The sequence below is a fragment of the Neofelis nebulosa genome, chromosome 13, assembly GCF_028018385.1.
Source record: "Neofelis nebulosa isolate mNeoNeb1 chromosome 13, mNeoNeb1.pri, whole genome shotgun sequence".
Taxonomy (NCBI): Eukaryota; Metazoa; Chordata; class Mammalia; order Carnivora; family Felidae; genus Neofelis; species Neofelis nebulosa.
In genome coordinates this window covers 64,141,369-64,154,312 of record NC_080794.1, presented here as the reverse complement: position 1 = coordinate 64,154,312, position 12,944 = coordinate 64,141,369, and the positions used below count along the sequence as shown (strand labels likewise).

Here is a 12,944-nt window from a genome sequence, read left to right as displayed (position 1 = left end):
TACTTACTGTATAGTCTGATGACTGAGATCTAAGCCCCTTGGAAAGAGCAGGAGGCTTTCCTGTAGTTGTGGGAGTCTGATTGAAGTTCAGAGCCATTATTTCTTCCAGTGATTTTAGTGTTTCCTCTTCCTCATCACTGTCTAGGTTGTAACCTAAACTTTCTTCATCACTATCAAAATCACCCCTTAGTTTTCTTTTCAGTGCACTGCTACCTGCATTGGAATTTCCTGAACTCTCTTTATCTGAAGGGGCTTTATCTGAAGGTGCTGTAGGGCTTGGGATACATGGCACAACTTCCAAAGCGGCTGGGGGAGACTTTGTAGGAGTGCCATATTCTGAATGCAAAGATCCCCCAGAAATTTTCCCTGAAGATACATTAGAATCAGCTTTATCAGTCTTTGCTTTGTGTTCCTTGTGTTTGGAGGACTCTGTAGAATGCCCAGAACATTCTTTAGATGAGGAACGCTCTTTTTCTTTTTTAGGAACTGGAAGAGTGCAATTTTTAGCATTTAATGGTACCCGAGAGGAACCAGCACTTGGAACATGGGAAAGTAAAGGTAGAAGTTTTGTCTCCTTTGATGCCACAGAGCTAGCAGGTTTATTTTTCTGAAGGCTGCTAGCTTTTTTATCGGCAGACTTTTCCTGAGGTATAGATAAGTGGGGTTTCTGCATCTTAGTCTCTTTGGTACTTGCCACACGGATTTGGTCACTATTCCTGGAAGAATGGTGGCCAGAATTTGAAGGTGCCAAGCCTCCAGAGGAGCGATCAACTTCTTCACTGGGTTCCTTGGATATATCTTCCAAGCGCAATACATCCCCAGGTGTCTTCAGTGCAATATGTTTTATAAATTTCTCTCTCTGATGTGATCCGTCAGGACGCTTCTCAAGGAAGGACTCTTTTACTTTTGGCATTATAGATTCTCTTGTGCTTTTCAGATCTGAGTCCACAGAGTTCCTTTTTCTTTTGTCAGGGAATTTATTCTGCTTAGACCCTGCTAAAATTTAATTTTTGCCAGATTAGTGAAAAGTATATTTTCCTATCTTAGTAAAGTTTATTCAGTGAGTGTTTAGAACACTCCAACAAAAAGCTTAAATTCGAAAAGTTTAGGCTGAGATCATTTAACATATGTAGGATAAGGAAAAAGAGTTCATACTACCATTTATTTTGTTAATAATAAATACCGGTGTCTTAAGAAATTTAAAGCTAATGACAATGCTCATTTTCATTCCAAAGCTATTAAAAGTTTATCACGCAAACAAAATTTAAGGTGCTGCTCCCCAAACACAAAAATTGCTTATCTGTATCATGGAAAGGATTGGAAAGGCACTTTCCCTCAAAGTTCAGATATTCTTTCTTAGACCAAGGACTATCTGCTTCCAGAAATGAAATACTTCAACATCTAAATTTATAGTACCTTAAAACATGTATACAATCACTAGTTGAAAGCAGACAAATTTTAATTTCTCAATTAAAAAAAATCCACCCAAGTTTCTCTCGCCAGTGTTTCATTTTTCCTGTGCATCCTTCTAGTCTTCAGCTGAGTTATGAGTTGTGGATGAATTCTGGAAAATGACTCCCAGAATCTCTGACTTTAACTCGAAACAGGATCTTTACAGGGGTAATTAAGTTAAAATGAGGTCATTTGGGTGGGTCCTAATGCAGTCATAACTGGTGTCCTTAGATAAAGGGGAAATTTGCAATCTTTTTTTTTTTTACATTATCATGCCATGAATTCATAGGGAATGGATTGCAGCACCTCAAGCTCCTTTCCATCGGTTCTCACAAAGATGTGCTTCTCTGGGCGGAGCAGGGAGGCGTTTTAGTTGAACCCAAGTACCTTTCTCTTTGGGTTCCTTCAAAAGGCGAAATTTGGACATGGAGACACACTTGAAGAGGGAAGATGATGTGAAAACACACAGGGAAAAGATGCCATGTGATAGGAGTGCTGCATCTACAAGTCAAGGAATGCCAAGAATTGTAGGCAAACACCAGAAGCTAGAAAAGGCAAGGAAGGATTCTCTCCTAGGCTGGTTAGAGCACGGCCCTGCTAATAATCTTAATTTTGGATTTCTAGCTTCTAGGACCATGAGAAAATAAATTTCTGTTGTTTTAAGCCACCTAGATTTAGGAGCTCCATCCAGAAGACCTTTAGTAAAGCATATCTATTTGAGTTAACCAAGTTTAAAAATTTCTCATTGTATTTAAAAGTGTGATGTATAGGTTCATAGGATTGAGCCCTGTGTCGGGCCCTGCACTGACAGTGCGGAGCCTGCTCGGGATTCTCTCTAACCTTTGCTGTTGCCCCCACCCCCAAATAAATAAATAAATAAATAAATAAAGTATCATTAATTAAAACCCATTATTCATTAAATATTACTATTTACATAATCAGTATTCCCCAAATCAAGTTTCTCTCTGCATATGGGTAGATGTCCTCAAATCATGAACAGTTTAAGAAAATAAAATAATTCAAGAGTTAAAAGCAATTATTTGGGTAATTTAATACATAATCTGAAAAATTCAATTTATAAACATGAAAAATCAATTAATAAACAAATGCTGCTATCTCCATTTTTCTCCAGATATTTCCTATTACCTGAAAAAACCATCCTATGCCCACTCAGTTTACTGGGTTAACTGTCATCTAAAAAAGAACAGGAGTCCCTTAGAGTACAGGATTAGAAATCACATAACCAAGAAAAAGAAGATTTGGGGTGGATTTACACTGATAATATTTCAAGTTTGAGGTTACAAAAAAGATACCTACAGAACCGCCAGTATGAATTCAGTTCCATTCTCCTAGAGAAATCAATTTATATACAGCTAGAAATGAGGAGAAATTCCTGTTTTGCTCAAGAATTGAAGACCTGACCAGGAGGAGAGAGAAACTGTTTTTGGGCAAAGTTTAGGAAAAAGCAGCTTATTAAGAGCTTCTGACACCTAGAATTAGAGGACGTTGAACTGGTACCGGAGGTAGGCTCCCCGTCTGCAAGTTCTCTAGGGCAGTGGGTTACCTGCATGATTCTTTTTGCACTGCTTGTACAAACTGCAGACCGTTTAAGCACATTTCAAATATCTGTTAATATATATATAAAATAGACAGGGATCGAGTTTGTAAATACAAACAAGGTAAAAACCCAAATGTTCATTAATAGAAGATAGGTCATTAATAAATTATAGAATAAGCAAGGGATGTTAGAATAAGTTGGACCTCAGGATGCAGCACAAGGACAGGACTCTGCAAGACCCCAGGGCTAAATGCCTTTAGCAACATTTCTGACATCTTTTCACTTGTGTGTGATTAATAAAGGTGTGACTATATATATCACCCTCACAACTGAGAAGTATAATAGCAGTAGCATTCTTCATGTTATCTAGAGTGAAAAAGCCCTTTATGTCCTTTATATTCTGTTGATGGTCAAATGCAGTATAAATGTGTATTTATTAAGAATGCAATACCATAAGGGGCACCAGGGTGGCTCAGTTGGTTAAGCATCCAACTTTGGCTCAGGTCATGATCTCATGGTTCATGAGTTTGAGCCCTGCACTGGATTCCACGCTGACAGTGCGGAGCCGGCTTGGGATTCTCTCTCTCCCTCCCTCTTTCAAAAATAAAGAAATAAACTTAAAAAAAAATAACATAAATTTTTAAAAAGTATAAAACCATAATTAATGATTATGAAACATGCAAAGATATTAGAAATAAAAATATAAGTGAAGGCAACCATCTTAAATCTGCCTGCGACAATATGCAGAAAACATCTTTTTCTTTTTTTTTTCTTTTTTTTTTTTTGTTCAATGTTTTTTATTTATTTTTGGGACAGAGAGAGACATAGCATGAACGGGGAAGGGTCAGAGAGAGAGGGAGACACAGAATCGGAAACGGGCTCCAGGCTCCGGGCCATCAGCCCAGCCCAGAGCCTGACGCGGGGCTCGAACTCACGGACCGCGAGATCGTGACCTGGCTGAAGTCGGACGCTTAACCGACTGCGCCACCCAGGCGCCCCAGAAAACATCTTTTTCAAGCACTGTTGAAAAACTTCAGTATGTGGGTTTGTATAAATGAAACCATTGCAGGCAACACTGATGAAATTTGCAACCCATGAACTGAAGAGAATTTTTATCTTAGTCATCATCAGAGAGAAAAAAAAGCTGAAGAGCTTGGTGGCAACACCACCACCAGCAGCCCCTTATGTTGGCAGAGCAAACCTAAAAATATTTTGTTCTTCTGCTCACCTCAGTGCAAAGTGATCATTTATTACAAATGTGTAATACCGTGAGTACAGGAATAATCTCATTGCTAAGAAATTATTGTTCTTGTACTTCCTAATGTCAAAATTCAATGAAATTTGATCACTAAAACCAACAATAATGTAAAAATTAAATAAAAAATTGGGGCGCCTGGGTGGCTCAGTCGGTTGAGCGTCCGACTTCGGCTCAGGTCATGATCTTTCAGTCCGTGAGTTCGAGCCCCGCGTTGGGCTCTGCGCTGACAGCTCAGAGCCTGGAGCCTGCTTCAGATTCTGTGTCCCCCCTCTCTCTCCGCCCCACATCTGCTTGTGCTCTCTCTCTCTGTCTTTCAAAAATGAATAAACATAAAAAAAATTTTTAAAAATTAAATAAAAACTTTAAAAACCACATAAAACTTCAAATTTATTCCTGTATTCTAGAAGCTCCTTCTATGATGGTAAACTATGGTTTCAGATTTTAACACCTGAGATCACCTGGTCAAAATGCAATGTACCTCTAGAATATATAAAAAACAGAATTTTACATGAGGGGCACCTGGGTGACTCTTGATTTCAGCTCAGGTCATGATCTCCTGGTTGTGAGATCGGGCCCTGTATTGGGCTCTTCGCTGACAGCCTGGAGCCTGCTTGGGATTCTCCCTCTCCCTCTCTCTGCCGCTCCCCTGCTTGTGCTCTCTCTCAAAATAAATAAACTTTAAAAAAAAAACTAAGAGTTTTACATGAAACCTGAAGAACAAGGAGTCACAACTGTCTCTCTGTACCTGTTTTTTCATTTCTAAAAGTATCTTAAAAAAATGTGAAGATCAAACAAGTTAAAAGCACATAGAAGAGGGCATGGCACACAGTAAGTGCTCAATAAACCTTGGCTATTATCATTACGTCCACTGTATCTTACTGAGTGTAGAAATCTGTAAAATCCATTTTTCAAAGTTTGTAATCATGGCAGAAAAAAATCTGATACACTAGACTATTAATGGTTGTTATTTCTAAGGGCCTTTCATTTTCTGTTATAAATTTCTGCAAGTGTTTGAATTTTATACTGTTCTATTTTCTAGTTTAAAAAAAGATAAAGATACTTTAGGAATTACTGAATTAACACTAGCTGTTTGTTATTATGTTATTTGCTCAGCCAACAGATGCTAGAAGTACAAACCAGTTATCATATAGGTGTCTTTGGAATTTGATATTAAAAAGGTATCTTAGTATTTGAAATATTAGGATAACACTGATTTGGATCATGATAGCAGTTTCAACTTTATACAAAGCATCTATAATACCAAGACTTCAGATAGTCCATAATTCCAATAATGTAAGATTATGCTGCTTAATGTAGGCAAGATTCAGCAGAACACTGAATACCAAAATGAGAAACATGTTACTAGGAACTCTTAAAAGAGGCAAAAAAGTCAAGACAAACCATGGGCTACACAAACTAAATTCAAGGACTATTCCTTTCCAATGTAATTTTACCAAACTCTTAACTAATCTGAGACATTCAATTCACCTCTAGGAAGCCAACTGTGCATTTAAACAAATTTGTTTTTAAAAAGTGCCACTGACGTACAATTTTATTTAAAAATTAATAAATTAATTTTGATTCTACCTGAAGCAGGTTCCCATGAATCAGAAGAGGCTCTTTTCCTTGAGAAATGTCCATTTTCCTTTTAGCAAAATGAGAAAAAATTAATTAGGAACTGGGGCCAGTAAAGAATATGAACTTTTCTTCCTAACATCTAAACACAGATTTCTAGACCAAATAAAGCAAGCACTTCATTTGGAGGTAAACTCAAACTTTTATAGTAAAATATTTTAAACTCTTAAAGTTTTACAAAAACGAAGGGCCTTTATATCATAAAAAGGTAAAAATGCCATAAAAAATAAAGCCAGTTTTCAAAATACAAATTTAGGGATTTATATTAATTCAAGATTAATATTAGAGCACTATACCATTATTTTGATAGAGAAACAGTAAGCCTAATATTTGCCAATTAAACAGATACAACTTACTCTTCAATACTTGAAGTGCTGATGCACCACCAAACACTGAAATCTCAGGATGGAGCAAATGTTACAAACCTCCACTGATTGTTAGCAAATCTCTCTGGTAAAGACCCCAAACTCCTTGCAAACAAACCCTGGAGTTTACAAATACATTTTCAAGCAATATATAAGGCAACAATCTCCATTCACTCTTAAAGTGTCATAGTTTGGTTTACTTTTGGTCTATCTGGTTTTAAAATCTCATAGCATCTTAACACTGCCTTTTCTTGGTATCTGATCTTCCTTTATTCCATCTGTACATAGAGAGGCTCTATGAAACAGAGGTATTTATCTTTCTAAGGGAGAGGGTCACCTTTTATGCTAATCTAAAGTTGGTCTATTTTCAAGGGAATACGATGAAGTTAAGATATATCTGGATAGCTTTCTAAGTGTTATCATCTAAGTTGTCTAAGACAACTTAGGACTTCTAAGGAATCTATATTCCTTAGGACTTCTATATAATCTAAATCAGTGATTCTCAAAACTTTAAAGTACATCAGAAGCACCCAGAAGTCTTGGTAACTGCAGGTTGCTGGACTCTTAGCTCCAATTTCTGATTGAGTCTAGGGTTAAGCCTGAGAATTTGCATTTCTAAATTCCCAGGTGATTCTGATATTAGTCCGGGGACCACATTTTGAGAACCTCTGTTCTAAACCATTTCCTACTATTTTAGATTTTCTATTCCTCAAATATTTCCTTTCAGCACAGCCTCACTTAAAAATGACTATACTTGCCTAAAAAAAGAATGCTTACTTCCTTGATTAAGAAAGATTTTTTTGTTCCCAGTCTGAAAAAATTAAGGGCAAGAAATACCGCTTTACTGAGTCCTACGGACAGTTGGGAAGAAATCTAATGTAATTAGCTTTTAAACAAGCCGTGTATCAGTATTTCCTGAACAAAAGCTACCAATGTAATGTTAAAAAATATTAAATATATGAAATGCTTTTAGATTTAGTGTTCTAAATATAATAAAGCAGCAACCAAGCTAATTCAGTAATTACTACACATACCAGGTTTGAAAGATTACTCTTTCCAGGTGTGACATCATTCTGTTTACTTTGTTCCTGCCTTGGTTTACATTTTCTTTCTATACTAGAGGATTTTAAGGAAAGATTGCTTGCTTTTGAGAAGGAATTTTCTGAGTTGATTCTCTGCTCCATTTGCTCCCTCCTCAACTTCTTTAGTTCTCTTTCTCTGCAGTAAGAAGCTAATGACAACTGGAACTTAGCCCCCAAAGGACTTTCTCCTGGGTGGTGCCTGGACAGGCTGCTCCTGCTGCTAAGACTTCTAGAGCTGTTCTTGAAGATGTCAGCTTCTGTCACTGTGGCCTGCTTTTTGGAATCTGCACTGGTCTTGTCTCGATCTCTATCATTCTTCTCCCTGCTATTTTCATGAATAAACAGTGACTTCCTTCTCTCTGGAGATCGATGTTTTTTCTTCAGTGTCTTCATCTCCTTTGACAAGCAATATGGAGGAACATAGACTTTTGTAACTGCCTTTGGATATTTGGTGGCTATTGACACACAAGGTCGACGGGACTCATGTATACCACGATCTTTATGGTGCTCTTTAACACCTTTCATGAAAGCCTCTAAAATAGTGCTCTTTTCTGATGGCATCCTTTTGGGTTTGGATTTTTTTGGTGAGGATAGTTTCCTTTCAAACTGTTCTGTCCCAGTGATGGAGAATCCACTTCCTCCATATTTGATGTCTGATTTTTGTGGAGAATCCAACATATGTCTGTCTAAACGGCCAATTAAAACACAAATTGCATGTTATTAAAAGTAACACAATCTATTACATTTTGTATATTTATTTAAGTTAATATTTAAAATACTAAACTATAACAAAAACTTTCAAATCAATATTTAGATGATGATACACATTTTATGGGGGGGTGGGGATTAAGACATGGCTTATTATTTAATAACCTTACTTTCATAAAGCTCCCTTTTGCTACATCTTGTAAGCTCACTATGGCTCCGTTTATAAAATGTTATTAGAGGACCAAAATAGTATGCATTATGAACATTATTGACTGGAATATTTTAAATGTAAGCATAACAGCAAAAAGTTTCTTCATGATGCTTCGAACTGGCTTATCTTTGTAAAAAACACTGCATCTTCATATTTTCAATTTGAACATTAGGTTTAATCAAATAAGAGCTTTTAGAGAAATTTAAAAATTCAATCTATCTCCCTCCTCAAAAGATCCTGCAAAAAATGCATTAATAGCGTACATACCTTGTTTTGAAGCTGGTTTGAAGAAATCTATAATTGACTGCTTCCTGAAAATAAAAGCATAACTAATATGGTATCACATAAGTAAATATTAAAACCTCAATAATTCAGATTAAGGGGAGAATACTAGTTGGTTTACAGGATATAGATTTGATTTCACTACCTGGTTCAATCAAGTTCTGACAATGGCAGGAATGCTTTGCTAAACTGATTATAATAAACTGAAAATATAATTTGCATTTCCTGTAGGAGTAAATTTATAAAAGCACAACTGAGGTTTATATAATCTATAGTACCAAAATAAGATTGGAGTATGGATCCAGTATGGAATTGGTAGTGTCCTTCCTAGGACTGACAAGCTTACTGCTACATGGTAGAATAAATGATTTTGAGGGGATCTGATCCTATTGCTTGGTATCTCCGGTGTCTGGTACAAAATAATGCTCAATAGATGTTTTCCAAACGAATAATGGAGATTATAAAAACAGACTAAAACCTAAACAGACTCAAAACAAGAGTAAATGGTAGAATGGCAATATTGGTGATTTGGCCCATCTGGGGAGGCAGCTGAATTGAAGGGCATGCTGGCCCAAAGGCAAAAAGGATTAAGTACCAAGCTTATACTATCCTCTTTATGTACTACAGTAAGATGTTAATCTAAGTAACAGCAAAAATTAGAATGAGTCTTCAGGACTAAACAGTGTTTCAAATCTTATTTTTTATCTAGGAATTCTTAAGGTATTTACAAAAATAACACACTGCCTGGAGAAAACACAAAACAGAGAAAAGGAAGCAAGTTAACAATTACAAAAACCGAATTGTTTTAAGGATTTCTGCACTTTACAGTAAAAGAGAGTGAATCGTATTACCGGAATTTGTACTCCGATTTATATTTCTAGAGTTATTTGTCAGCGGCACAAAAAGGAACGTCATATGTAGAGCAAAAAGTTAACTTTCTGCCAAAATCCTGCTAAAATGTATTCATTTTACTGAAAGAGAAGCAGTATATGACCAGTTTCCCTAAACATTTATCCACTATGAGGTGGGAATACTCAGAGAAAACTTGAACAATCCAAGTCCCTTGGACACTTTACAGGTCACATTAAAGGAGCCACATCCATCTACAATGGTTTACTGAGAATCCACATGTTTGTGAGATAGATGTTGGTAGAAAGGCTAACTGGTTATGAAATGAATAGGAGTGACAGACTAAGGAAGAATTTATGCATCTGTTTGCATATAATAAATTATACCAGCTAAATTAACTCCAATGGAGAATACAGTTAGAAATGCTAGAGGTTCTGCAAAGGAGGAAAGGAGAGGATGTTCTCAGTTACTGGGGGAGGAAAGAGACAGGAAAGGATTAAGCGGCAGCTAATTCAAGACTATACTAAATATGCCTTTATGTTAATTACTAAATAACGTTCTATCTCTTCCCAAAATATGAGATCCCAGGCTCCTTTCTGATTAATACACCAAAGAGAAAAATGGTTTTGGGTAAAACGTACAAGAAATCTGTAAAATAATCATGAATGTAACTTTCAAGTAGGAACAGTTGCCTAATTTCATATGCACAGAAATACCCATTAGTTATTTATAACTAGCTTTAAAAAATTATAACAGCTCACAAGCCCTTATCTGAAACTTTTGGGGTCAAATGTATTTTTGAATTTTTAATTTACTGGATTTTAGAAAGGGGGTAACTTAGATGCATTATGTAAAGTCCCCACCGGGTGTGACACTGCACCCCCAAAGCGAACGCATCAATATGTCTCCGGCATATAAATACGCTTAATGAGATAATGACCATATACAGTTTTCCATTAGTTCTAGTCAGGTTTGGCTGTCAAGTAAGATGTGGTGCCAAACTTACTGACAACTTTTGATTTTCATAGCACTCCGGCTTTCATAATTGAGATAAGGGATTGTAGACCTGTAGCACAATATTAGAAGATAAAATTACTGTTAAATTTAAGTTACAAGCTTTTTAAAACTTAAAATAAAAAAGACAGTACCAAGTGCGTAGAGAATTTAAACATACTTTATTGTCAGAGGATGTCATTTGATAAAATTCCCCATCTCATTACATAGCTCCCACAAAATCTTCACAAGGTACCTAGCCTCTTGGAGAAGCGTAGTTACTGAAGGAAAAAACATCACATTCCCGATCGGCACGTTCCTTTTAAGTATGAATGATCGTGTATACTGGGCTATAAAGTAATTCGTGGAAGGGTTTTCCTCGTCCATCGTACATAATTTCACCCACGATTTAGAAAAGATTTATACTGTTAAGCTACTACGATCAGAACTGACAACGTACAGAATAACCCACCTAAATATGCACTAAGCAGTTAGGGCCCCGGGTCCACCATCGTAAAGGACAAAAATCACGTTCTACCTAAGGCGGGCTCTCCGTAGCCATCCTGGCTATGGTCACTGAACGGAGACCTGCATCCCAACTACAGAAAAGGAAACTCGAAGTCCCAGAAGGCCCCGCGCGGAGGCGGGGCAGGGGTTTGCCAGGCCGCAAAACGCCGAGGCCCGAAGCTCGCGGAGGATGGCGGGAACTGAAAGAGCGGGCGTCCGCAGTCCTCCCTCATACCCTTGCCCCCGCGACCCGGCCCCTTCTCCAGCCCTCTGCACGGTACCTGTCCCCAGGACTCTTTGTTCTCTTTCCCGCTGCAGCAGGGGCGGTACTACCGGGTCTCAGATGGCAGCGCGGGGGCGACGACCCCGGGGCTGGGGATGAGGGGAAACCTGGCCTAGCGGGCATGCAGCGCCTTGTCATGTCGGCGCCGCTGGCGACGGCGGCATGAGCTGTGGCTGGAGAAGTTGGGTGCGTGGTTGCCGTCTTGCTGCTGGGACTCGGGGAGGCTGTCGGAGCAGAGTTGGGCGGCACCCCCTTCTCTCTTCATGGCGGTTCTCTCTCTTCGGAAGTGACTCCTGTGTGAGCGGGAAGGAACCTCAGGACCGACAGGGGGCGGGTCTTACTGGAAGGGTCGCATTCTGACTGGCTGGCACGGCGGTCACTCCGGTAGTGGCGCAATGGAAAGCCGCAGCCTCTCAGGAGAAGGCGGGGTTTCGAGGAGGGGGAGGGGTAAGAAAACTGCCCCCCCCCCCCACCGTCACGTGCGCGGTTGGTGGGGAGGGCACCGTCGCATCCGGGCCGCGTCGGCCTTGGCAGGCACGCGGGGGCGGGTTGGCGCGCGCCGCTGCAGGCGCTGCGGCAGGCAGCTGGTCGAGGGCGAGGGACGAGGTTTGCAGAAGAAAACCTGAGCCCGGCAGCTGCCCTCAGTGAGGATGGTCAACAGTTGGCCTTCCTGTGTCTTTCAGTTGTGCCGCAGAAGTCCCCAGCTGTTCGTTACATCGTCTCTTTCACATGTTAGGTCAGAGTGCCCAAGTGCTGTCACCATTTCCTTGGTTAATCTGCACAGCCCAATTTGAAGACTTGTCCAGTCTGTGAGAGTTCTTGTTAAGGGCTATGGTGGATGCTTTTTCTCCTTTTTTTCAGGAAGAAAGAAAAACAACCCCAGCGAAATAAAGGCCGTGTTTATTCCACAGAAGCATTTTGTTTCTCAGCTGTTGAAACGAGTTATCCATGAAGTCTACAGCCAGATTCCTTGGAGATTTTTTGAAAGGAACATAGGGTCAGCTTTCAATTACCCATGTTAAGTGTGGACAGCGTAGATTAGTGAAAGCTGCCAGCAGTCTCCAGTACTCCTCCGTAAGGGGCTTGTGCTTTGGAGGCTGTTAGACAGGGTTTTCCTTACAAACAGACTGGTCAGAGTATTTCTGAGCCTCAGTTAACACATCTGTAAAAGGAGTATTCTACTCATCTATAAGATGAAAATTCTACAATTTTCTGGGAAATTGTAAACTATAAAAGAGATAAGCAGTGTGAACGTCATAGTTCAGAATCTCTCAGGTAATAGGTACTAAGCAAATTAGTGTTCCCTTTCCTTTGCTCTTCAGACATACTCTTACACTTGACTATAACATTTTCCAGAGACAGGTCAGATACTGTTATATTTAATATATTAATAGTTATAAAACATAGTTATATGCAATAAGTCTTAACCAAAATATAAATCTCCAGGATGCCCAAGCTTTAATTGGCAGGCCTGTTCAAGAATTTAGACAGGTCTTTATGTAATAATGTACTAGATGCTTGAAATGTGTTGAATGAATAATGATGTATATGTTTTGTTTAGGGCTTTTTACATGTATTATTTCCTATCGCTTGTATTAGTGCTTTCAGTTGGATGTTTCTACACTGGTAAATTCTTGCTTCTGTAACGGCCCATCTACAAAACACTTAATCCGATTCGTTTCACTGCATGCTCGGTCCATTAAAAAGAGCGATGCATAAAAAACAACATTCTACATGATCAATCAGTTGCTTTTCTTGGAT

The 12,944-nt window shown here is 38.8% G+C and overlaps 1 protein-coding gene across 3 annotated transcripts in view; it reads right to left on the bottom strand.

The window, feature by feature from the left end:
• SLF2 (SMC5-SMC6 complex localization factor 2) overlaps positions 1 to 11,524 on the bottom strand; it is a 48,704-nt gene extending 37,180 nt beyond the window's left edge. For 2 of the 3 annotated variants that reach the window (XR_009252526.1, XM_058697510.1), the window contains exons 1-5: positions 11,182 to 11,524; positions 8,537 to 8,580; positions 7,303 to 8,036; positions 5,856 to 5,913; positions 8 to 996 (exon numbers count right to left, since the gene is read on the bottom strand). Coding sequence is in view for 2 of the 3 variants with exons in the window: in XM_058697510.1 (XP_058553493.1) it covers positions 8 to 996; positions 5,856 to 5,913; positions 7,303 to 8,036; positions 8,537 to 8,580; positions 11,182 to 11,321 (1,965 nt within the window). In the remaining variant the exon portion in view is untranslated. The remainder of the gene's footprint in view (positions 1 to 7; positions 997 to 5,855; positions 5,914 to 7,302; positions 8,037 to 8,536; positions 8,581 to 11,181) is intronic. The other variant, XM_058697511.1, reaches the window with a different exon arrangement.
• Between the last annotated feature and the right edge of the window lie 1,420 nt (positions 11,525 to 12,944).